The 27,158-nt window shown below is 40.9% G+C and overlaps 1 protein-coding gene and 1 long non-coding RNA gene across 5 annotated transcripts in view; one reads left to right on the top strand and one right to left on the bottom strand.

Moving 5' to 3' along the window:
- LOC146662625 (phospholipase D1-like) overlaps window positions 1-4,884 on the top strand; it is a 53,797-nt gene extending 48,913 nt beyond the window's left edge. For 2 of the 4 annotated variants that reach the window (XM_085417409.1, XM_085417408.1), the window contains exon 26: window positions 125-4,884. In XM_085417409.1, the coding sequence (XP_085273535.1) occupies window positions 125-349 (225 nt within the window). In that variant the 3' untranslated portion in view covers window positions 350-4,884. The remainder of the gene's footprint in view (window positions 1-124) is intronic. The other 2 variants (XM_085417405.1, XM_085417407.1) reach the window with 1 other exon arrangement.
- Window positions 4,885-5,489: 605 nt separating this feature from the next.
- Window positions 5,490-8,326, bottom strand: LOC146662624 (uncharacterized). Its single transcript, XR_014913161.1, has 4 exons — window positions 8,047-8,326; window positions 7,488-7,598; window positions 6,762-6,838; window positions 5,490-6,682 (listed from the first exon to the last, which is right to left on the bottom strand). It is a non-coding gene; the product is annotated as an uncharacterized LOC146662624 (long non-coding RNA).
- Window positions 8,327-27,158: the final 18,832 nt, after the last annotated feature.

The raw sequence follows: 27,158 nt of genomic DNA, 5'->3' as shown, positions 1-27,158 counted from the left end.
TGAACTTTTCCACTTGCTGTCACACAGTCATGGAGGAATACTATAACTACATAATCAGTCATAGATCCTGAATAATGACATGAAAAAATTGCTCCAAGCTCCTGTTTCTCTCCTGCTCCTCCAGGTTTTCCGCTGTCTGCCATCCAGCGACGTCCGTAACATAATGGAGTTGGAGGGCTACCTGGCCAAGGCCGGCCTGGACAAGGAGGACCCGGCTCGGGCTCAGGAGGAGCTGAAGAAGATCCGTGGCTTCCTCGTTCAGTTTCCTCTTCAGTTCCTGTCTGAACAAAACCTGCTTCCACCCATCGGCTCCAAGGAGGCTATGGTGCCCATGGAGGTCTGGACCTGAGGCAGAGGGGGCACGTCTGTGTTCGTTGAGTGGAAGGTGGATAGAAAACACTCTGACGCCATTCTGGAGGTCTGACGGGGCTCTGACCAAAAACAGATGAGGTCATGCTGGAGCTTTTTAAATGTTATGATCTCTGTTTCACATCATAGATTATAGCTCATGATTGCATGTTAAGAAGACAGCATCTCCCTGAGTTGAGACTCTCCACAAACACACAGACCGATGTCAAAAATGCTGACATGTTCACAGAGAGCAGAGACTGGAAAAATGAAGTAATCATAGATAAAATCATACATGAAGTTTAAATGATAAATAAATGATTTGACAACAGGCAATTTATGTGATTTAAATAGATTACCTGGCAGCCTCAACAGGCGTGCCACAGGAAAACAGGTGTGGTCAGAACTGTTTAAAATGGTTGTGTCACACAAGGAAATCACAGAAATCGGAGATTATTTAGAAACACCTACTAATTACTGTGATGAGCTTTAAGCTGCAGCTTTAGAGGAATGTCTGCCCTTAAGGCAGAAATATTTCTGGATACTCATGTCAATAAAGCAGGAACTAAAATGCGGTCAGTTCCCCAAATTTTGTCCAACCAGGCTTTTGTGTGTTTGTTCAAACCCACATTTGTTTGAGTTACACTAATCTGAAAAAACTCTAATAAGCTCCAGTTTCTAAACGAATATACGAGACCACACCTGACTATACACACTTAGCAGCCACAACATTAAACCTTCTGACAGGTGAATCACATCTTGTGAAAAAACAGTGCTTTGCTGAGAAGCTTTGAGTCCTGGCATCCCATCAAAAGATAGTTGCAGACTAAATGCATACACCCTTTTATGTTACCAACACTCCCTGACAGCAGCGGTCTCGTCCCAGCATGATGAAACATGACGCAAAACCTTCCCGGGAACACGATCTCCACCTAGAGGCCAAAACTTCTAAACTCCACTAAAATCTGGTCGACCATCAGCAGGATGAGCCAGAGCAGGCAGAGCAATCAATGCAGCCCACATTATTAAAGGACAGTCATTAGGGTCGGGCATGGACCTCAAGTCCTGGGCAGTTTTTGCTTTGTGGAGGAGACCACTGCTGTTGCAACGGGTGGTAGCATGTAGATGTGCATGAGCTTGGTCTGCAGAAATCGTGATACATACCAGGGCCCTGGGGCAGAATCTTTAATTGCATCAAAATTACAAATGTTATTCATTTAAACTGCCAGGACTTCTGTTCTCACAGCCTGGGGTGACCACATTATGACTGTCCCCACTTTGTGACATCATACAGAGCCAATAGTGGAAACATTTTTATAAACGGAGGGTTTGGAGCAGTGTGAGTTTTGGGCTCAGCCATGTTTAACATGACTATCCACCATCTGATTTATGACAGAAGGTGGACAGACCTAAATGTTGTGGCTCTTTGGTGTGTGTTACTTTCTGTGTTTAGTAGCTCCAAAAACCAGAATTGACTCTTTGTTACAGACATACAGCAGTTTTGTTTACAGCCTTGTAAACGTCACCTCCAGCATGGCGTCAGCTGTGATGTAACATCTATGAACCTAACCTTACAATGTTCAAAGACTGAGAGAGACTCCACAGCTTCCCAGAGCTCATATGTGCACACAGGTTGCTTCTGAACAGAAGCAACAGACATGGGCGTACAAACCAGCAACAGAGGGAGTGATGGACTCTACAGTGCCTGAAAATCTAGGCCTCGTGTTTACAGGAAAAAATGAAATTCCCCTGTCACCGTGAAGCTATTACTCTACCTTTTTTGTTTGTTTTTTAAGTACAGCTTGAGCCTCCGTTCTCTAACAACACTATGCAACGTCCAGCTCTGACTCTTCTGCTTTCAAAAGACACTAAATCGTTAAATCCAGCAGAGCAGAGGCGGGGATGAAGAGCCGGATCGAGCTGTCGGGCGTCTCTGCACATGTTTTCCTTTTAAACTTGTCTCATGTGGCTGCTTTTAATATTTATGTCAAACAGGAAATCAAACGTGCCAAAGATGACGGACTGTATGCTGATGTTAACACACATTCCTCATACTGTGGATTCTGCATGACTTAAGCCTCAAGTGACCTACGTTTATACCAGCTGTACTGATATAGCTCTATGTTGCTGGTTTCTAATTTCCTAATAATAATTTTCTGGAAACCACTACTGTAACTTGGTGATTGGGGGATTTAAATAATAATAAATATTTATTTATTACTTGTGTGTAATTGGGAACATTTTTCTAGATGTAATAAATTATTTTCATTGGTTGACTTTTAGAAAGACTCCAGTTATTGAGATCAATTCATACAACGTGTCACTATTTCCAGGAAACTATTAGGAAATTATAGACTTGTACAAAGCTATTTTATTTTGGAGAAGCATGCATGAAGAGTTTATTAAATTGCTGCATTTCCTTTTGTGTCAGAAAGCGGAAATTTCCCACAATGGCTAACTTTGCATTAACAGGTAATACTGGTTTGTCACTGGTATAATGGATGTTTTATGTCCACCAGGGGGCGGTAGAACAACATGTTACCACTTTAGTAAGTTGTTGTGATGACTGTGTCTGCAAACTGTTGCCAGTTTAGACAAGCAGCAGGAATAAAGACACGTGACTGTCCATTACTGCGTTCACCTGCTGAATATCCATCAAATCTAATTCGGAAAGTTATGATGCCAAAGTCTGTCACTGTTCCAGATGGTGATTCCCAATGTTTGGTTGACTGAACGATTGAACTGTGGTGCTTGGATAGATCTCCCCTTGGTGAACTTGTGTGTGCAGCGTTGCTACCATGAGACACTGCAGTCACATGTTTTTGCTACCATGAAGTCAATCAAAGCTCTCTTATCTTAGATCAGGACGTCTGCCTGTGATACTTGTGATACTATTTGCATTCTGCCTTTTAGTCATTTTAAATTATCCGGTGTTAACAGTCATGGGGGATCTAAAAGAGTAGCTTCTGTCACATTTTCACAATCCTGAATCAACTATTCACCCCAAAAGTCAAACTTTCACTCTTTCAGCTGCATATTTGGTCTCCACCTACTCTAAGAATTGCCTCTTACAGTTCAGCTGCTACATGTAACACTATACTGATCGGCTACTTGGATAGTCTGTGTAGAGTTGAGGAGAATCCAACAAACAAAAGCCTTCAATGCTTGTGGCGTTCCTTTGAAATTGGATTAAGTGTTGGTCCTATTTGGAACAGAACTGCACTTTGGTGTAAAGTGCGACGAAGTCAGACCACAAGACTTTCATGATTTCATATTGACTTTGTGGACTTTGACTGATTTATGTCAAAATTTGGGTAAATATCACCGTGACCATGTCAATGTCAAAATAGACAATTTCAGTTTTAACCTTTTTATTGCTCAAATCAGCCCTAACTTCTGGTGATTAAAAGAGGACTTTTGTGGATGCAAACATGGCTTCACCTTGTGGAAAATATGTCTTTAAGTGCGTTATCAAGAAGATATTACACCAGCTTTGTCTTTGTACTTTGTTTCTGCTCCCCTCAAGTTGCCAAAAGATATTATTGCAGGTTTGGAATATTTACAGTTAAATACCTTCTGATTAACCAGATTCTGATGCATGAAGCCTCATGCATCAGAATCTTCTGATCTTCTAACACATCTGGAACGCAGCATCACTATTAGTGTCTTCCTCGTTGGTCTGTTCCTCTGCATGATGCTGTTTTGTGCTGTAAATTTGAAATGTAAGGATCTTTACTGACTGCAGCTGACAGCATGACAGCAGCTCGTTGCCATTAAACCGTCACGGACAAACGTGTGAACTTTATAAGCTGAACAGTTTTCTTTAAAGCCATTGTTGAAGCTAATCGTGTGTCTGTCTGTAAGATAGACCTGATACTTTAATGTTGTTGGAAATTGGACCTTAAGTGTGCTCTTTCTGTTTAGTCTTCCTCTCTACCTTCCTGTGTTTCTACCTCCTGGTCCAGCGCTTTCTCAGCTCCTCACCTTTTCAGCTTTTGTGATATCAGATTAAATCTAAATCAGAAGCTTAAAATATAAAAGGCTGAGCTCAAATCAATCAACTTAAACACAGAAATATATCTGAAATCTGACTGTTTGCTCGTGTTCTTTGAATCTCAGCTTTTCTCTCGTCTGCCTTTGTTTTTGCTGTATCTCTATAAAAATGCACTATTTGCACAGTTTGTTTCTTTGTGGCAGCCCCTTAAAGTGATCTGCACATCATGTGTTGCTTTTTGAAATGATGGATTAAATAAATGAGGTGTTAACAAGTCATTGAAAAGCATCTGATCGTGTTGTTCAGTGATTCCTTAGTTCAGTTCAACTCAGACTTATACTGAGACGCTCAGTAGCATCTTCTTTAGAGTTTTCTGTCAATCTACACAGAGGCACAAGCACTCACTGTGCTGGATCTATATGGGCTGTTCAGCACCTACGATGTTAAATATTAAAATGTTTTCATTATCAAAGTCTAATTCTTTAGGATTTAAACCCTTGTATGGAAATACATATTTTTTCATGATATCACAATTGTTCTTTTTTGTTGAATGAAATTCAAAATTTCTTTTTATTCATAAAAGATTAAAAAAAATTTCCTGTAATTAAAATGGAAAGTTTAAAGTTTGTGAAATAGGAACGTCCAGCTAAGAATCCACTGTAGAAAAATACATTTTAAATAAATTTTAAAAACACCTTTTATTTCTTAATAACATGGTATACATTTTTAAATTCTCATCATCTATTTCTCAAAGTTATAAAATGCACAAATGTCTTTAAAACTGACAAAAATGCTAAATTCATAACATGAAATGCTGAAATTAATGTGATTAATGTGAGTAGTTTTATGGCTTCATTTATTGGTAAATGTTTGGAAACTTGTTTAAATATTAATCATTTCATTCTGTTTCCCTGCCTTTCTTTTGTCACATGATGGAAGTGTTACTTAAAAAAAAAAATCCTTTCTTTCAAACCAGGGGTCTGAAACTCCAGCTAGACGCCGGTTAGCTTAGCATTGCACAAAATTTGAAAGCACCAGGAAAACACACAAGTTCAGTTCAGTACAGGTTTATTTATACAGCACTAAATCACAACAGGACTTTCTACTGAAAGGTAATTTATCCTAAAGAAAATCACCCCTACTTGTGGCTCGTGTATGTGAAGGAATACAATGCAATCTGGCCCTTGAAGCTGCTTTTTTTGTTAGGGGGATTTGTTTGTTGTTCTTCTTTAAAAAGCAAAAAATGATTTAATATGAAGGCAAAATACAAGTTTACATTTGCAGTTTAAAATGAAAGAAACGGCGAAAAGAAAAAAGAAAAACACTACATTTTTGGATTTCTGGATGTTTTCTTATTTATTTGTACTACTTTAGCACTAAAGTGGCCAGCAGGGACCCACAGCTCATTTAAGATTGAGTCCCTGTTACAAACCAATGCTTTAGTTTCTTTTTACTCAAATCTACTGTGACACACACCAGTTTAAATGTTTTTATTTACATGACTACTTTTTAAAAATCTCCCGTCAAATGGAACAAAACTGTGATGCGCAATACAAACATCAGTTGAACTGAATCCACAACAAGAACAAACAAACTCTATGAAAGAAAAACGGCATATCAGTGAAATCGAGTGGAAACGTTCAGATGGCTACAATTTAAATTCCATAAGAAGCCCATAAACACTCACTCCTCTGTGACGCTGGGCTGATCATTGTCAAAAAACTCAGATGTGGATTACTCCAGATGTGAAAGTGAGCACTGACAAATTCTCCCTGTTTGATAAAACTCACAGCAATCACCTGAAGTATTAAAGAAATCTTCTTATGGAATTTGTTGACATGAAATGAAAAACACATAACAAACAAACATCCAACACTGCCTTATAAGGAAAGATGATGGAAATCAATCTGTTGGTAGGAAACCGTGACCCTGGTATCAAAGACTATCCACCATAAAGAGACACCTGCAGTACTTCACAGGTTTTTACATATTTTATGGAAATAAACCACAGAGGCTTTAAATAACTACAGGTCATCTGCATGTTGGTCCAGTTCTATCTTTGCATTCACAGTGTTAAATAAACCTTTAAGGCCCAATTCTTGGATGTGTTTCAAATGCACGTTTGACACTTGAGAATACAGATGTAGAAAAATACAATCTACACAATCAAAACTGAACAGCATCACCTCTTTTTTTTGTTGGCATTTACGTCTTTTTCTAGTTACTTTTTACAGCAACTGTAACGGCAGTCTCGCTTTTCATGCCCCTCTGAGTTTGGCAGGAGATTTACAAGAATCGATCGAGCTTCTCAAGGATTTCATTCCTCATCTTAGGCATGACCTGTGAAATATATTTCCATTATGCATATATGATTAAAAAGACAACATGGTTTAATGTGATCAGGAGGAAGTAAACTTACGTGTCTTTTCAAAGGTTCAGGTTGGACTCTATAAATCGGGGGGAAAACATCTACTGTTTGTCCTCACACACGGAGTTCTGTAAAAAGAAGAAGTCATGCATTTATAAACAGTGCACTGAAACTGTTACACAACGCAGTTTGTCAATATGACGTTCCAGCTAGAAGCCGGTTAGCTTAGCATTGCACAAAATCTGAAAACAACAGGGAAACACGTGAACTAAGCAAACAGTGAAGAAAGTTCAGTTCAGTACAGGTTTATTTATACAGCGCTAAATCACAACAGGACTTTCTACTAAAAGGTAATTTATCCTAAAGAAAATCACAGCAAGCACTTGGCGACAGCGGGGAAGGAAAAACTGCCTTTTAACAGGAAGAAACCTCCAATAGAACCAGGCTCAGGGAGGAGCAGCCATCAGCACTGAGTTGTTGTATTAGTTAAGAGTGGTTGAGATTTGTATTTATATCTCTTTCTTTGTATTATGTTTTAGTCTCCCCACAGAGTCACACTGAATCTTGTCCTCAAACCCTTTTTAGGTCACGTCCTATTTTACTTTGACTTTGTGCCTGTTTGATCCTGGTGTTTGCTGGAGTTTGGTTGTTGTTTTGCTTCATGAACTTTGTACACTTGGAGTTACCTCTAATTTTAGACCAGCTAGCATTTTCTTAATAAAGGTATCAGAAAGCAAGACAAAGACAGGGAATTAAGGCACCTTTAATCATGCTTACTTCACATTTTCATTCTCCAATTTAGATCCGATCAGCTCCTGGTTGCAGTTGTGTTTCATCAGCAGAAACTTGGCTGTGGGAAACTTCGGTGCGTCCATCTGTAGCTCATCACTGAAAGACAGATTCACTCAGTCACTTTGGCTAAAAGAGAAAAATGTAGCCTGGCTGCAGTAAAAGTACAGAAGATCAATAAAGTCAGTCATTCGAGGGTTGAGGATTTAGCAGCTGCCCTCGGAGTGTGCTGAACTGAAACAAGTTTGTGTTTTATTACTTAGAAGTTATAAGCTATATTTAACAGTTTGCACCATGTTACTTCTTTGGGACATTTTCTACATACAGCTGGCATCAATCTATAGTCAGTTGCAGATAGTTTCAAATAGAAAGTCAAGAATATCGTGCACGGGCACTGTGACCACCAGCTCTTAATCATCCTTTACATTTAGTGCATTTATTCTCAAGACTGGTTGGTATTAAGTGATTTTACACATGTACGGATCCACGTTCGGAACAGCCAGCTTCTCGTGTCACTGTAACAGCTGAATGTTAAATGTTGTCTCACTCTGTATGTTTGTGGTAATAACTGAAGCACCGACTGATGGGACGCTTTGTGAATGTGGACCAGCTGGTCGCTCCAGTCTCTGCTATGTGCTTCTCTGCGATGTTTCCATCCTGGTATCCTTCACGGGGCGCCATTTTGACTGGTTCAAAGCACCTGAATGAGATCAGGAAGATAAACAACTGAGCAAAACTGTTCACTGTTAGAGAAAGTAGGCAGATGGTTTAGTCTGTAAGAATGTGGAACCACTTCAAACATTCATTACATCTTATGAGCTCCACGAATAATTATAGTTACAGCATAGCATCTAAGTATTTCTGAGATAAAGCTGCGTCCGTCGCATAGAAAGAGACAACCATTCATTCTCATCCATGTAGTTATTCATTTAAAAAAAAAATACATTTTGTTGGTTTATTAATAATATTTTTTATATGCATGCCCTTTCATTATTATTTAGAATCACCAATTAACCTAACCCCACTAAATGCATGTTTTTGGACACATGGGGAGAACATGCCATCTCCACACAGGAGGACCCAGCCAGTGGAGTCACACTCAGGACATTCCTGCTGTGAGACAACAGTGCTAACCACCACAGCACCGTGCTGCCTGCCGAAACAACAACTGTATTTTTTATCTTCTTTTTTCTTCTTCTATTTTTTGCATTTAACATATTAAATGTAAAAAATAGAAAAAAAACAGAGGAGTAACTGAGTAAAGGCAGCTAAGTACTTCACACTGATAGCGTCACACTCACTGACTGCAATGATTCAGAGCAGGGGTGTTAAATATGGGCTGCGGAGGCCAGAACTGCTCTACGAGAGACTACAAGCAAACTAAACAAACAAACGAAAAAAACATTTAAAAAAAAGTCAACACACAAAATGTCCGTTTCATTTTACACAGATGAATGAAGAGCAGAGTTCTTTGGTCATGCATCAGGTAGAAACAAGTAGAAACTGTTTCATTTTCACTGACAGCACAATTAAGTTCCCACACCTGCTTTCACCCTGGACAACGTTTTCTTCAGACACAAAATTTAAACAGGTGGTCGGAAACATGACTGTCAGTAAACACGAGCCCATACAAAAGCAATTTTATATTCATTTGATATTTTTATATTTATACTTTTATATTTTCATCAGTTGCAAATTGTTATTTCTTAGATGCTCCATTTTTCTCCGTTACATTTATAATTAAAGCTGCAAGAGGCGTTATGAGGGCCCTCGCACCCCGGCGCATCGAGCCACACCCAACACCTACACCCATCACGTCTGATCTGATGTCACATTGATGGAATTCATGCATAGAACCACGAGCTAAAATTTCATCTTGTTCAATGATGATTATAGTCGTCCCACTAGGTGGCGCTCTAACTATTACTGAGAAATCGAGAAATCAGCCTGCGATGTCTGGGAGATACTGGGCATTGTGTTTTTGAGTGACAGCAGATTACTGCTCTTTGGCGAGTGATTGAAACTCCACGTGCCGCCATGACCACCCCGTTTCCCTAAACGTAAAAAGCGTCGCAATTTAATATCACAAAGGTCTTTAGAGTCCCTGCACCGGAGATCACGTCATTTTGATGAAATCCCTTGGAGGAGTTCGTCTAAGTATGAGGCCTGAAAAGAGGGGAAAATGTCGCGAAAATGACACTTTAATTTTAAAATGGCTGACTTCCTGTTGGATTTGGGATATTGCTCCAAGAGACTTTTTTGTACATCTTGATATCTTCAATAAGCTTACCAGGTCTCAGACTCATAGATGAAACACAGAGCAGGGGCTGATGTTTTGAAATTTTGTAAGGGGCGCTGTGGAGCCATTTTCCAATATTCCATGAAAATGATCACATAACAAGGAAGACTTCATCACATTGGAGGTGTGCGTCAAATTTCAAGAGCTTTTAAACTTTCCAAGCCCCTCTAAAGCTACTTCATCTTTCATCATGAACCGCGTTGCCACCAGGGTGCGTTGTTCAGTTTAAAGTCACAATTTTCTCACTGAAGCATCACGAGGAACTGATGTTAATATCCACCGCTTTTGAGGTGGACCTGATGAACCTGTAAAAATCAGTGCAACAAAATAAAAGACATGATATTTCCTGTTGCCACTAGGTGGCGTTCTGCGTATTCCTGACAATGGGCACATCAATCTGTTCAGGGCGGGTCTGACATCATGCCTGTAAAGTCTGGTACTGATCAGCCTGGATTTTATTGAGTTATACTAATTTGTTTTTCATGGCGTGACATCAAAGTTCGCCATGCTGCAGGGTTCACACCCTTTCACAAAAACTCACAGTTTTCATTGTAACCCAAGACCAACTCCTTAAGGCTTTCCTGGAAAAATTTGAGGCTGCAGATGTTACCCATCAATATACTGTACCCCAAAGTGTAAAACATGACACTTCCTGTTCCCAATAGGTGGCGCTCTACTTGATGTCAAATATGGCAGTTGAAATTTGTTCAGGGCTGGAGCCTTATCATATGTGTGCTCTTTGGTCCAGATCGCACAATGTATGAAAGAATGAGAGGCAATAAGATTTTGATGGCAAATCATCGAAATTCGCTGTGGCGCCACGATCACGCCGTATCCCAAAAACTCAAAAGCTCCGCAATTTAACATGGCCCAGGTGTGTAGTTGACACTGACCAAATATGAAGCTTATACGATCAAATCCCAAGGAGGAGTTCGCAAAAGTACGAGACGTGGAAATGGGAAAAACGGAGCCAAAATGTCACCTTCAATCCAACATGGCGGACTTCCTGTTGTGTTTGCGTCAGTGGTCCCACTGACTTTTTGTCCGTCACAGCATGATACACGTGTGTGCCAAAATACATTCATGTAGCTCAATCAATGTTTTCGTAGGGCTGCATTTAACAATGCATAGGTGGCGCTCCAGAGCCATTTTCCAATGCTCATATGTAAAACCATTAAAATACAAAATATTTCACCAGACCTGACATGTGTGCAAAATTCGCACTCTCACTGCTCGGGCCCTAATAAACTAAAAGATCACATTAAAAAGGTGCCAGTCCAGGTCTGGTTAGGACAAGTGTTAATCCAATTGGCCACGCCCCTAACTTCACTTTCCAGACAGAGAAGTAAAAAAAAAGAACAAAACAAAACAAATAATACTCTTAAAGCGAAGGCTGTCACGGAAACTCAAGCCTAAACTCTCACATAAATTCCATCCATCCAATTCGTGCTTCTTCTAGATAAGATCATTGTTTTCCACCTCAGGTTATGTAAAGAATGTCGAGCTCGTGTCTGAAAGGTGCTGAACAATTAAGCGCAGCTTGCCTTTCTTTCCTCTGCTCTCATTTGAATTCCTCATGTTTGTCCAGCTTTAGAAATCAATAATGATTTTCCTATAGCCACAAGAATTTCTACTTTTTTCCCAGCATTTATATTTTCCAATCGCATTGCTGGAAAAAGTTGTCGTCACCATCTTTTGCACAGGTAACACGAATGCCTGGTTGTAGGTTTTTGTCTTTCACCGATACAAAACTCTCTTAGAAGCAACTTTATTCCTAAGTACAAATTTTGAGTGGATGTGCACCTGTGTAGGTTTTACTTTTAAAGAAATAAGAGAAGCGTGGGAGTGCACCACAGGTCACGAAAAGCTCGTTGAACTGCTGTAATTTAGTGTTCCCACTGAGCAGCAGACAAAACTGAGTTAGCTAGATTACAAAAGGAGCTGCACAGCAAAACTAAGGTAGGTCAGTAAAGCCATCTATGGAAAAGTGGTTCAGGGGTTGATATGCTCCTCTTGTAACCAGAATGTTGCTGGTTCGATCCCCAGCTGTGTTTGTCTTGGTTGTTGTGTCCTTGGGCAAGACATTTCACCTACTGCCCACTGGTGTTGGCCAGAGGGGCTGATGGTGTGATATGGCAGCCTCGCTTCTGTCAATTTGTCCTGTGGCAACTGTAACTTACCTCCACCAGTGTGTGAATGAATAGTGCAACTGTAAAGTGCTTTTAGGGTCTCGAAAAGTGCTATATAAATGCAATCCATTATTATTATTAAAAGAAACCTTGGAAAAGTTGAATTTGCTTCATTGTACTCTGGACTCTGAAAGTGGGATCAGGCTATAAAGAGCCAGAGATAAAGAGATTTGATCTTATTTAAGCAAAGAGGGCAGGTGCTGATCCACAATGCCCAACACAAATAACGGCAAAACAGACAAAGCAAAACTGTGGTTCACAAACTTCACCCATTTGTTGCACCACAGAAACTGATGCACATTAGTGCGTAAGATGTTAAAAGTCACAGATTTAGCTGGAAAACATGAGATTTGCAGAAATTATTACTTTCTTTCTTCCTCACACCATCCAGCTCACCCTCTGCTCCGACACAAAAACGGCACATACAACGTGAGACACAACAGATCGGTCAGCATCGTCACACACAGAACAAGGTTTTTCAGCTTCCTCCCCGGCACTGTACGACTGATGGCAAAACAAAAAACACTGAACACTTAAAATAACACAACACTACCTCACTTCAAATGTACATTGGGATTAAGTCACTGACTGATGTTGCAGTATACTCACTGAAACAGATTTGTGTAAATGTGCAATGTTATGTTTGCAGTACTAAGAAGTGCATTACCATCCTCTCTGTACAGTGTTTTTGTATATAGTAAACATGATGATTGATCCATTAGTTGCTTTGTTTTTATCTTGTAAAAATGTAACTTGACCCGGAGAGCTCTGCGCAAATGGCAAATAAAAATCTTGAATCTCTGATCCTGTAATTTAACTATAGAACATTTTGATACTCCAAAGTCTGTTTCAGTAGGTTTGAACTTTGCCAGTTTCAAATTGTGTAACATAAACCATCTCATACATACTTATGAGCTCAGGCTTTTGGGCCTTTCTGGGATTTGAAGTGTGGCTGATGATAGAGTTTTAGTAAATCTGGCAATAAAACTAATAATAACAGTTTCATTCTTCTTTCAAAAATGGTTCCTGATAAAGAAGAGAATCACAGGAAGCAAACTTTACACAAACACACTGTGATACCGCTCTGACTGCACTATTGTCAGCACTTACCCTCAGTTGTAGTTTGGATTTCAGCTTCTCCTCCGACATCCCAAAGCCAAATCAGAAATGTCCTCAGTTTTCTGCTCTTTTCAACTGGTTCTTTGACACTTGAGATTTTTGATCATTTGCCAAGTTAACTTTGCCACTCCTATAGAACACCTGCACGAAGAGGAATTTCAATCTGGAAAATAGCCAAGTCGCCTCATTTGATAAACCTCACCCTGCGTCACTGAAAACAGGTATGCTGAGTTAGGTAACGAAGTTGTTTGCATCTAATCCTTCAGGCTCATAATAGTGGTGGAAAATGTTACAAATTCTGTTATTTGATATTTAAGCAGTGGAAAATTCATTGTGCACACCAAAATAAATCACAGTTATGATGCAAGCAACTCTATAATATAGTAAATTATTATAATAGATGGTAAGGTTATGGCATGGTACTGAGGGTGACCCAGTGTTTGTACTTATTTAGAAGTTACAAACTACATAAATTACTTACATTTACAATGTAATTTAATGTGTTTTTATAAGGTGCTGTCAATTTTTTTTTAGCTTCTTTGCCTCTGAAACACTTTTTAACGAGACGACCTTACAAAGATTTTAAAATGCAATTGAAGGCCCAATTTTCAGGATTTGAACCTCAAAACAAAACTGGTATGAACAACAAAATATCAATTTATGCTGTTAAGTAATGGAAAACTATAAAGAAATTATGTTCCTACATGCATATGTATACATGCATGTATGGAGTATACAAGCATTCAAATGTATGCATTAGAGATGGACCGATCCGATATTACGTATCGGTATCGGTCCGATACTGACCTAAATTACTGGATCGGATATCGGAGAAAAATAAAAAATGTAATCCGATCCATTAAATATCACGAAAGCACCTCACAAAACTTGCAACACGCCGTAACTCACCTCAGAACGTTAACACGTCGGAGCAGTATGCATCACGTGATAGAGCGGCTGTGGCATGCGGGACCTGTCGGTGGTCTGGATAGCATTTGGAGCTTTGCTAGCAACCCGGCATTTCATCTCCGACAAAGTTATCCCCGAGAGAAGTAAAGCAAGTGTGTAAGTTCATCTCTGAATGTTTGTAAAGCATTCCTGCGTTAAGCTTAACCCTATTAGTTAGGTTGCTTAATATTTACGCTAAGTGCTCTTTAAAATACCAGAATAGGGAGGATGGTGTAGGTTTAAGTTTATTAGATTGATCAGTATTGCTGAACTATGAAATTTTTTTTTTTGCATACAGGTATAACAGAATAGCTTTAGTGTAGTTGTTGTTTTAAACTTGAGTATGAACTTATACAAAATGCAGCAAGATATTTAAAAAAACAGTTTTGTTGATTAAAAAACACTATATCGGATTCATATCGGTATCGGTAGATATCCAAATTTATGATATCGGTATCGGACATAAAAAAGTGGTATCGTGCCATCTCTAGTTTGAACCAAGACTTACAAGTTTAAGTACAATAATGGCAACATTTAACAATTTGACTGCAACAGTGTATAGCTGTTAAATCAGAGATTAAGTTACTGAAATTTTGTTTGCTCAGTGTGCTGGGTGTGTATGAGCATTACCTTTTTTCTTTGTTCTATAGTCTAAAACTAAATAAAAAAGTGATGATTTTAAAGATCTTATTTTAGGTCAGATTTTTAATAAGCTGCAGGAACCCTGTTCAGTGCGAGTAGAGAACAGCCAAGTCTCCTCTAATAAACCTCCATCTGTGCTAGTGAAAACAGTTCATCTGACTGTGAACATGTTTCCATTTGTCAATTCAGTCTTCACTCTGAAATACAGGAAGTGAAATCACGGCTCAAACAGTTTATTTTAATTTTTTATTTTACCGTTCCAGAATTTCAGAGCACAGCCTGAACAAGAAAACATCTGCAGAACATGTTTTAAAACACATGCAATAAAAACTTGATAACATGACAACAGTTTTGTTCATCCAACTGCTGGAACAAAGCTAACCATTCGCCACGAACACTGACGCAGAACAGTGTAGAAAGCTTAAAATTTAAGTAGCAGAACATTTTCATTCAAAGTTACCTGATTAGATCTTTACAGGAGATTCCATCTGAACTCTGTGGAGCCTGATCTCAAGGGTTTTGAGTCTGACCCTGAAACCAGAGGATCTTTCTGTCTCTGCAGATTCATTGTGATCCAGTGATGGGAGTGATTTCAGCCCTGAGTGATCACGCTGATGTTTGCACAGAGCAGATAATGAAGTGAATGTTTTGGCACATTGGTAACAGTGAAACAGTTTATTAGTAACGTGGGATCGTTTGTGTTTGGAGTATGAACTGAGATTCCTGAAGCTCTTGTCACACTGGTCACAGCTGTAGTTTCCTTCCATGTGTGTACGTTCATGATAGTTACAAGCAGATGAACATGAGAAGCTTCTGTCACAGTGTCTGCACTTGTATGGTTTCTCTCCTGTGTGGACACGTTTGTGTATTTTAAGGCTACTGGCACTAATGAAGGATGACCCACACTGATCACAGAGGTGATTTTTAACCCCACTGTGAATCAGTTCATGTTGTTTTAAGTCACTTGGTTTGGGGAAGCCTCTCCCACATTCTTTGCAGTAGTTCAGTTTTTCTCCAGTGTGTCTACGTTGATGTAGTATTAGGCTTCGCTGAAGAATGAAAGTTCTCCCACAAAGGTCACAGAGGAAGTCTTTCCCACCACCACAGTGATGACAGGGTTGAGAACTGGATCCACCTGTGTCGCTCTGCTTCTAAACAAAGACACAAAGACAGTGTAAGTCAGTACGAAGCCACATCCTTGATGGATTGTTGGAGCACTACGGGCTACTGTAGTCAGGAGCCTTGCAGAGTGATACGTACAGTGCTTTAACATAATATTGCCATATGTTGTGTGTATAAGGACCCCAAAATGGCACCTGTTAAGAGACATGCTTATGAAACTGATTTCAAAGTCAAGGCTGTCAGCCACGCATTAGAACATGGGAATAGAGCAGCTGCAAGAGAATTCAACATTAATGACTCAATGGTACGGAAGTGGAGGAAGCAAGAAGAATGAGTTGAGTAAAGCTTGACTTATCTGACCGTTTTGTTTTGCTTAATGCACCTTATGGTCCAGAGAATACGGGACACTTCAGTTTTATGATACAAAGTTTTGTGGATATTATACATGGTTATGCTGAGGATATGTCAGCCAATTTCCACTAGAAATGCCATTTGGTTAAAATGTTAGCAAGGAATTTGCATTTGCACTGTTAAATTTTTATATACAAAATAAATTCATGTCTTTTTTTTCACTAATAATGTTGTGGAGTTGTAAAGTATTTTGTCTCACGTCAATTATATCATCAGTTATGTTGCTATTAGAGATGGACCGATCCGATATTACGTATCGGTATCGGTCCAATACTGACCTAAATTACTGGATCGGATATCGGAGAAAAATAAAAAATGTAATCCGATCCATTAAATATCACGAAAGCACCTCACAAAACTTGCAACACACCGTAACTCACCTCAGAACGTTAGCACGTCGGAGCAGTATGCATCACGTGATAGAGCGGCTGTGGCATGCGGGACCTGTCGGTGGTCTGGATAGCATTTGGAGCTTCGCTAGCAACCCGGCATTTCATCTCCGACAAAGTTATCCCGAGAGAAGTAAAGCAAGTGTGTAAGTCCATCTCTGAATGTTTGTAAAGCATTCCTGCGTTAAGCTTAACGAGCGATATATGGAGCGACTGCCTCTTCTTGCTGCTACTTCAATCATGAAACTGCTTAACGATCAGCTGATCGGCTTTTCTGTCACGAGTCCGTGTCTCTAGTTTGCTTTTGGCCCACTTTGCACCAGAAAGAGGAAACCAGCGGCTGAACAACAGCAGCACGTTTAAGCTTGATCAGCTGTTGTTAGAATGTATTTAATATTACTTTCTACACCAGGATCTTTTTCTACGTAGCTGACGCTGGTAACTGTGCAGGGGCGGATCTAGCAAAGTTTAGCCAGGGGGGCCGATAGGGCATGAACAGGGAAAAGGGGGCACAAAGACATACTTTTCTTTCTTATTCTCATTTAAAATGTCAAGCTTTTAATAAATAATTATCTGACACCCAAAGTTTTAATTTGATGCAAAATGAATAGAAGTCCATTACTGTATAGAGTAACTATTAAGTCTAATATATATACTCTAGTAAGCTATAGTACTTTTTCCTTTGGGAAGGTACCATCTGTGCAGTCTGCAATTTTGTTGAAGAAAGATGTTGAATCTATTTAATATTTCTTGAAAAATAATTGATTTCTGTGCATTTTTTTCACACTGCATCAAATTAAGGTTGATTACGTCGATTAAGCATCATGAGGTGGAGCGTGAGAGGTGGTTCCCTATTTTTTATTTATTTATTTTTGTTGTTGCTGGGAGTTGGAACCCTATTAGTTAGGTTGCTTAATATTTATGCTAAGTACTCTTTAAAATTCCAGAATAGGGAGGATGGTGTAGGTTTAAGTTTATTAGATTGATCAGTATTGCTGAACTATGAAATTTTTTTTTTTGCATACAGGTATAACAGAATAGCTTTAGTGTAGTTGTTGTTTTAAACTTGAGTATGAACTTATACAAAATGCAGCAAGATATTTAAAAAACAGTTTTGTTGATTAAAAAACACTATATCGGATTCATATCGGTATCGGCAGATATCCAAATTTATGATATCGGTATCGGACATAAAAAAGTGGTATCGTGCCATCTCTAGTTGCTATTGCAAATTTTCAAATATATATATATATAGATATATATATCTATATATATATATATCGTGAAAAATATTTTTGGGCCATATTGTCCCGCCCTAATGCCACGATAAGGCACGAAACTACCTGAACATTAAATAACGCCATCATATCTATTTTCAGCACTTTTAGTTTTTCATGATCGTGTAAACAAAAATCATAACTGAAATGAAAATCTGAATAATCACTCAGAGCTGCTTTTCCAGGCAGTAGAATTGCTAACATGCTAACACAGTTTAATGAGCAGAGTTGTTCCAAACAGTCAGGCTAAAATGACAAGACAACAATATAAATACATACCTCACAGTAACTGCACTTGGAGAGTCTCTTTCTGGTGTGGATCTGTTGGTGTCGTCTCAGGTAATGTATAGTTTTAAAAGTCTTCGCACACAGGTCACATTTATGAGGTCTCTCCTCAGTGTGGGTAAACATGTGGCCATGTAATTGTGTGTCTGTTATAAACTGTCTGCCACACTGATCACACCAGTACACATCATGTCTGGTGTGAATGCGTAGGTGTATGGTTCGGCTGAACGGCCGGCTGAAGGTTTTTCCACAAATCTCACAGCTGTATGCCTTAATTCCAGAGTGACTAACTAGATGCCGCTGTAAGCTGCTCTTGCGAGAAAAAGCTCTGCCACACTGATCACAGCTGTACGCTTTAACTCCACTGTGGATGAGTTGGTGATTTTTCAGGGAACGCTTCCAGGAAAAAGACTTTCCACACAACTCACAGCTGAACGGTTTCTCTCCAGTGTGGATGACCTGATGACGTTTTAGTGTAGACTTCTCAGTAAAATCCTTCCCACACTCATCACAGGTGTATGTTTTCTCTCCCTTTCTTCTGTGAGGTTTGTCGGCCTCCTGAGAGCGCTGACTTCTCGCTCCATGTTGGTCCTGCAGTGACAGAGATACAAACAGAGGCAGTGAGTGAAATGCAGTCGTGGAACAAACTCAACCTTCAAACTCCCTCCATTAACACTAGTTTTAAACCTGTGGCACCAAACACCTTAAAGGCATCTTATCCCCACCTGCTGGTAGTTCTAACACATTACATCCAACCTGGTGTTAAAAATAATTAAGACCAGGTTGGATGACTGTTCAAACAGTAAAATCATGCCCATCCCTCCTACTTATACACAAATATTAATGCTAACATGCTAAAACACTCATAATAGTAAAAAATGTTTACAGGTCTATGCTTTTTTTTAATATTTCCCGTTCCTGATATTAGTTTGTTCAATGACAACAGATCCATTGTAATAGTTAACAGGTTCTTAGTCATTCAGGTCATCGTACTCTAAGGAGCTTGGAAGGCAAGCATGTTCAAGCTTGCTTGAAGACGTTTCATCTCTCATCCCAGAATCTTCTTCAGTGCTAGGGTCAAATGGTGGAGAGTCCCAGATTTTAAACTTAATGGGAGTTTCCCCCAAAAAGGGTCATGGACCCCTATTGATCCTCTACCTGATCACACCAGCCATGGTGTAAAAACAGGTGTGGGTCACAGTCAGCCAAGGTTTCAGGTGAATCTATTATGAAACTTAACTCCACCCTATCATGTGATTTCCTGAGGGTTTTTTGCCCCTGTCCAGTTTGGCACCGTAACAATAAGATTTATTGTCTGAAGGCCAAAGAAAATGTTTGGAAGGGGCTCGACTGAGCCACAGGTGCCAGGCAGCACCAAGCAGCCACCAGGAGTGAGCCAGTACACAGCTGAGCGCCTAAACCGCCACACCTGGGGGGGGTCTGAGATGTTCCCAGAGAGGTGGAGTTAAGACCAGACTTGACATATAAGCATAGACAAACAGGCACAATCATGCATCCCCACCTTCATGCACACCCATAAAAATACTCAGCACTCGCCCAACGTGGAGACAAACACAAATATACACTGTGCACACACTAACACTCCCCCACTCTGTATCCCCAGGTCCAGGTGCCATCACCCACGGAGGGGCAATCTGCTCCCAGACCCAGGAGATGCTGCCCTGTGCTCTGGGGTGGAGACAAGCAGACCGTCCCCAGTCCTGCAGCAGCAGAGAGGCCCAGCATCCCAGACCCCGACTAGATGGGCGACTCCTCCTGGCCCCTCATGGTGAACAGAGAACAGGGGTGTGAAGACCCCATACCTCTCGCCACCCACTCATATGTAGTGTTTCTGTGTGCTGTTCATTAAAATCATGGGAGGGGCTGTGATTCTTTTCCCCACGCTGAGCCACTACAGCTGATTTTAGGGTTCCCACCTGCTCAATCCCACTTTAACCTCTTCCCTGCTCATGTTCCTGTTTAGAGGCAAAGTCACCCTCTACAGTGTAGGCAACAGAAAATACACATATGTTTTATTTTCCTTTATTTTCCACTTAACTGATTCAAACAGAGAACCTTTATTAGAAATAAATAGTTCTTATTTCATCTACTAATCTTATTTTATTATTACATTAATGTAGCACATGGTTCAGTTAGCTTTGGAGAAAAACAGGTGGTAAAAATGTTCTTCAAGGAGCTACTTTTACTTTCTTACTCTGATTACATTTCAGAGCCTGTACTTTTTCACTTTATCTTGAGTAAAGAAGTTAAATCAGTACTTCAACTTTTACTAATAAACTTATATGTGTTCTTTAGGCGAGAAGACATCACATATTTACAAAAGTGCTCAGATGTTTTCGAACACGTCTGTTACCCACCAGCTCGATAGCAGACGAGGATCATTTGAGCCCGGCAAGAACAGCGGACTCCCACAAACCATTTTCAGACCCCCGCAGGTTAAACATAATATATAAGTGTCTAGATTTATTTCATTGTTTTATTGTTCCTGAGTAAATCAGTTTGGCTGAGATTAAAGTTAAGCCTCATAACATATTATAGCACAGTTACATAATAGGGGACCTATTATTATGTATTATGTAATAGGGGACCTATTATGTAACTGCTATAATGGTAAAAACTCAGTAAAAATCGCATCAAGTACACTGGTGTTCCAATTGTACAAATCATACTTGAGATTTGAGAAAGGGCCATAGATTCCTCACCTTCTGTGTTGAGCTCATTGTTTCCTCTGTAGTGACTCAGCTGAGTCCAGATGGCTGAAAATGTTCCTCTGCTGCTCCGTCAGACTCTTCTCCTCCTGCTGATCAGCTGGGACACAAAACAGATCTTTGTTAGGCTCCACACTGCACTGAAGAGTCAAAGTGTCTCATATGTTCATCTGACAACACAAAGTACAAATTTCACTCTGATTGCTTGTAGAAATCTTGTGAGACGTGTTGTGCTGCAAAGTGAGGAAACTCTCTCACTCACTTATACTTCAGGAAGAACTTTGTGACATTGGCTCTAATATTCTAAGCAGCCCTTTACTATGACAGGGCCAGAAAGTCATATTCTTCTACCAAATCACCAGGAGCTGCACATTAACCACCACAATATATTTTATTCTCTGTGCTTTCAAATATGAACACTGTTTACTTTCATCTCTGTTTCATTAGTTTTTGTTAACATCTTCCTGTGCATCACTTTACAGCAGCCACACTCATTAAAATGAGACTTTGTAGGAGTTCACTTCCTCTCATGTGTTCATCCACAGCAGCTGGACAATAAAGTTTATTGTGACCCTGATACTGCAGCAGATCGCTCTCATCCATTTCCTGTTATCACTTCAAATAGAAACGAGGCTGTAGAGGTTTGGTGCAGGCAGAAAAACAGCTGCAGGGACAATGAAAAGACTTTTCTGCTGCAACTTCTCCCAGCATGCTGAGCTAATGGTTAGTTGGTGTTTTTCTCCAAACACTCTCTCACTCTTCTCTCAACGTGTTCACAATAAACTGTGAACAGACACCGAGGAGAGCAGCAGAAGACCTCATTCAGGAGCTAAACTCAACATGAACTGAACTCACAGTAAAGTTAGCTCGGTGCTTACCTTTAGATGAGCCCACAAACCGAGAGAAACTCCGCGATGAAGCTGGAACTCTTTCCAAACACAGGAAACAGATCAGGGAGCAGAGACCCACGTGGTTCACGCTGATCTCAGCTACGATCCAGGAGACAAGGGTGGGCAGATCGATGCAGATATCGATCCAAACGGTGGTTTAGTTTGTTTTATCATCCAAAATCAGGATTTTACTCGCTTGGGATGAAACGGTAGCTCCGTCTGCGTAAACTGTGTCCAGCATGTGATCCCGGAACAGACTTCTTCTTCTTTGTATTGGTTATTGGCGGTTGTCAAACACCAAAATGGTGCATTACCGCCACCAACTGGTGTGGAGTGAAACGTCGACACCAGAATCCTCCCTCAATGTATACTCTGTTTTAAAAACTGGAATAAGGCCTGACAACTTTCACTTCTTGAACCCTTTTGCAGTAAACTTACGTTTTGAACAGCGGGCGCGTCAACATTATCCCCCTATTCAGCTTCTCGGCGACTCAAAGGTTTGACAGTCACCAATAGTAGTGATCAAACCAGTATGTCCAAATCTTATTCCAGATATGACCACCTCCTCTCTCCTACTCCTTCCTGTGCTTCTCATTTCTCCTACCCTCCTTAAATTTTTATACAACCATCGTCCCCTCCTTTCTTCCTCCCACTGTTTTTGTCATGTTTCCTTTATTTCTTGCCTTATTATACTCATTATCTCTGTCTGACAGAAGTTAATAGCCAGTTCAGTTAACCCATGTTTTGTGGCTTTCTTCACAACTCTGTCGTTTCATTTCCTCTGACTCCATAGTGAGCTGGATCCATAAAAAGCCAACTATAAGTCCCATCATGTGTATTTCGTTAAATGTTTGCTGAACCTCTGTTATTACATCTGCTCTACTTTCTGAGTGGCTACACTGTAAACTGGCCAATGAAGAGCTTCAGTCTGAACAAATGTCTGATTGTAACGGTCACATGTCTTCTACCCACTGAACAGCTGACAGTACTGGAAGCATTTCTCCAGTGTGTACTGACGGTCCACCATTGATCCTTTTCAGGGACCACAAATGCTACCCCGGTTTGACTGGCTGTATTCTTTGATGCCAGCCCCCAGGCCTCTGGTAGAGGATCTGAGCTTGAATGATGACCGTGGCTCAGGGGGTTGGGAAGCGTATCTGTAACCGGAAGGTCGCCGGTTCGATCCCTGGGCTCTCTGTCCTGGTCGTTGTGTCCTTGGGCAAGGCACTCTACCCTACTGGTGTTGGCCAGAGGGGCCGATGGCGCAATATGGCAACCTCGCTTCTGTCAGTCTGCCCCAGGGCAGCTGTGGCTACAACCGTAGCTTACCTCCACCAGTGTGTGTGTGAATGTGAGAGTGAATGAATAGTGGCATTGTAAAGCGCTTTGGATGCCTTGAAAAGCGCTATTTAAATCCATCCATTATTATTAAAAACCACCTGTACGGGCGAGAGGGGAATTTATCATCTTTCTGTCTGGTTGGGTTTTTTTTTTTAGCATCTAGTTTTTTATTATTTAGTAAGAGTGAATTCTGGTCCACACTAGTTAGTGGTGGCAATGCCCCACCTCCTTATTTGCAAACCACCAAAAAAAGTGAGCATGCACCAGGAGAGGAAGACTGTGTCCAAATTCAGGGGATTGATACTTCAAATGCCGTATTTGTAGGCAGCGTGTTGGGCGACCCAGGCAGTGGCGAAGTTTTACCATGAGGCGGGGATGCAGTGTTAGCAGCAAGCCGCAAGTTTGACTGAGAGGTGTTTGCGCTCTTATTAACCTTACGCGACATTCTAAACGCAAAAAGCAAAAACATTCTTGTCTCGGAAATATACAAAACAGTTGATATATTAAAAAAAAAAACACGTCAAAAATGTGCTTGGAAATACTCGTTAATAACTAGACTCTGTAGGAACTACTAGGGGAGGTAGGATCTAGATTCTGTGTTTTTAACAGAGGGGTTACCTCAGCATGTTTAAAATAGGACGGAACACAGCCTTGCCTCAGTGAATTGTTGATGATGGATAGTAGTGTGGGACCTCCCTCTGTCCCAGACAGGACAGAGGGAGGTAATATATCTAAGGAGCATGATGAGGATTTCATTTTACCTATTACTGCAATTAAGTCATTGAGTGTGATTGGAGAAAAAGAAGTAAATGACCCGGGACAACAAGGGGCATCTTCATAAGGGGAGGCACTTGAGGAGATTTTGGATCTCAAGTCCATCACCTTATTTACAAAGTAATTGAGGAAAGTGCTACAGTCTTCGTCAGAAAGAAACACAGCATGCTGAGTTGGAGGAGAAACAATACAATTGATAGTATCAAATAGAATTCTTGGGTTATTTTTAATGACGATTTATGAGATTATTGAAGTAAGTGGATCTGGCCTCTTTAACTGACTCATTATATAAGTGAAGAAGTTCTTTGAAGTGTTCCCGATGGACAACCAGCCCAGTGGACTTCCAGAGACGCTCTGCTTTTCGACAGGAGCATCGAAGACCACGGGTTTGATTATTTAACCATGGTGTGCAGGAACTAACAGTGCAATGACTAGTTTTCAAAGGAGCAATCTGATTAAGAATGGCAAGACAGTGTTCATTAAAATAATTAATAAGAATGTCAACCTCGTCAGAAGAAGGTTTAAAATTAAAAAAGGTCTCTACATTTCTGGTTTATGACTTCCAATCGCTACTAAATATCAGAGCCACTGTTGTAGAGCAATCCCGACTGGCCCAAGGACGTGAAGATTTTCATATCCCACCTGTGTTCGAGACTGTACCACTGTTCCTCCGGTGCGATCCACAATGCCATCCCACCAGGAAGAAATGCCAAAGAAGGCGAGAGAAACGGGGCAGTGTATTGGTAAAATTCAAAAATTTCATGGCTGCTTCACCAACGGCTAATCCTTACGCTCTTCTGAACAAATTTGCCCATGAAGTTGTTCATCTCCGGGCGATCCCTGGAATTGGTGCACCTATTGGAATTGGCCAGCAACCCTGTGTTAGCTAGATTGGCTCTGGTTAATGCGAGGTGCTAAAAAATATAAAACCTTTATTTTGAATGACTTCTTCACCACTCGTCGCTTTAATTTTCTTCTGATGACAGCAACTTGGCTAAACTTGGGTGAGTTAAGCTCGCTATAGACCATCTCTCCCTTCTGTAATCATTGGAAACATAAGATCTTCACGCAATAAGATAGATGAGTTCACGTCGCTAACCTGGTCACAGAGGGGATACCAGCAATGTAGTATCATGATTCTAATGGATTCTTGGCTAACACCGCTAACTCCAGACACGAGCGTGACGTTACTGAGATTCCAGCTACTGCGAGTGGACAGGACAAGAGACAACGGTAAGAGGAAAGGACGGGGGCTGGCAGTGTTTGTGAATGACAGATGGTGTAAACCCGGGCACATCACTGTAAAAGAACCACTCTGCAGCAGAGACATTGAGCCTTTAGCCGTTTAATATCAGGAGACTTTAATCATGTCTCTCTGAACTCCACACTGCCCACCTTCACACAGTATGTGACATGCTCAACCAGAGACAATAAAACACTGGACTTACTGTACGTCAGTGCAGAAGAGGCATACAGTTCATCACTTCTCCCTTCCCTGGGTAGATCTGATCACAACCTGGTGCACCTTGTCCCTGTGTATAAGCCCTTAGTGCACAGGGAGCCACCAGCCACCCGCACAGTGCAGAGATGGTCAGAGGAAAGCGAGGAGGCTCTTAATGACTGTTTTGAGTCTACTGTGTGGGAGGTGGTCTGTGAAACCACGGAGAGGACATCGACAGCCTGGGGACATGCATTACAACAAAACAATGTTGGCAAAGTCTGGAGAGGCCTCAGAACCATCTAAGGGCACAAACGTCAGAACTCTCTGCCTGGCAGGGATGTGAGGTGGGCAAATGAACTGCATCATTTCTTCAACAGGTTTGATTCATCCATGAGGCAGTCTCCCAACATCGGCTGCAGACTCACCCACACCCACTGCTGCTGTTCCACCTCTGACACCTCAGATACTTAACACCTCCTCTACTCACCCTGGTCACTCCTCCCCACCCCCAACAACAGCATCCAATACACACTTAACACAAGGCTCCAGCCTGCCTCTCTCAACCACCCAGCTTAAGAGGGAAGTGAGGAGGATTAAAGCCAGGAAAGCTGCAGGTCTAGATGGCATCAGCTCAAGGGTTGTCATGTCCTGCGCAGACCAACTGTGTGGGGTGATGGAGCACCTTCTCAACCAGAGCCTGAGGCAGCTCTGGAAAACCTCCTGTGTTGTACCAGTGCCAAAGACCTCAACAGCTATGGGCCGGTGGCTCTGACATCCCACTTGATGAAGACCCTGGAGCGGCTGGTCCTGGCTCAGCTTCGGCGCCTGGTGAGCTCATCACTTAAGTTTGCCTAGCAGCAAAAACTGGTTTGCAAAAAGGCTGCAACTTCAGTGGTGTGGCTTTGTTCCGTCAGATACACAACAAAGCACTATTTTTGGTAGCACATGCTAGCGGGCCGTCGTTATTACCGTGTTTTTTTGGAAAATACGGCACACTTAAAATCAATCCTTTGATTTTTCTGAAAATCAACAGTGCCACTTATAATCCTGTGTGTCTTATGTATGAATTCTGGTTGTGTTTACTGACCTGGAAACGATTTTATGTAGTACACGGCGCTCGAAAAGGTGTTAGTATGACTTTTCTAAGCTACGAATCCGCACCGCTTGATGGATTGTTGGAGCATTACGGCTATCGTAGGCAGGAGCCTCGCGGGGTGATAAAAACTGTGCTTCAACATAATATTACCGTATTGTGTGTGTATAACCTCCTTTTAAGTTTTGTGGATATTCTACATGGTTATGCTGAAGATATGTTGGCCATTTTCCACTGGAAATGCCTTTTGGTTAAACTGTCAGCAAGGAATTAGCATTTGCACTGTTAATTTTTATATAACTGTAATGCACATAAAAACAGCTGCTTGTTTATGTGAAAATACATTGATGGGGTTTTTTGCACTAATAAAGTTGTAAAGTATTTTGTCTCGTGTCAATGATATCGTCAGTCACCTGGATTTTAGACTACCTCACTGACCGACCACAGTATGTGAGAACTCAGGGCTGTGTGTCGGAGAGGGTCGTCTGCAGTACGGGGGCCCCACAGGGAACCGTTCTGGCTCTGTTCCTCTTCACCATCTACACTGCAGACTTCTCCCACAACTCCACCCAGTGCTTCCTGCAGAAGTTCTCTGACGACTCTGCAATAGTCGGCCTCATCACTGATGGGGACGACAAGGAGTACAGTACAAAAGTGCATCACCCCATCACTAGGAGTCCCAGGCTTCTACCTTTCTACCTTTAAAACCT

This window comes from Rhamphochromis longiceps, linkage group LG9 (assembly GCF_057381845.1).
Source record: "Rhamphochromis longiceps isolate RC_006_pf linkage group LG9, R_longiceps_female_GT1.1, whole genome shotgun sequence".
In the NCBI taxonomy this organism is placed as follows: Eukaryota; Metazoa; Chordata; class Actinopteri; order Cichliformes; family Cichlidae; genus Rhamphochromis; species Rhamphochromis longiceps.
The sequence above is the reverse complement of the archived record's forward strand: the minus strand, read 5'-3'. Positions and strand labels throughout refer to the sequence as shown.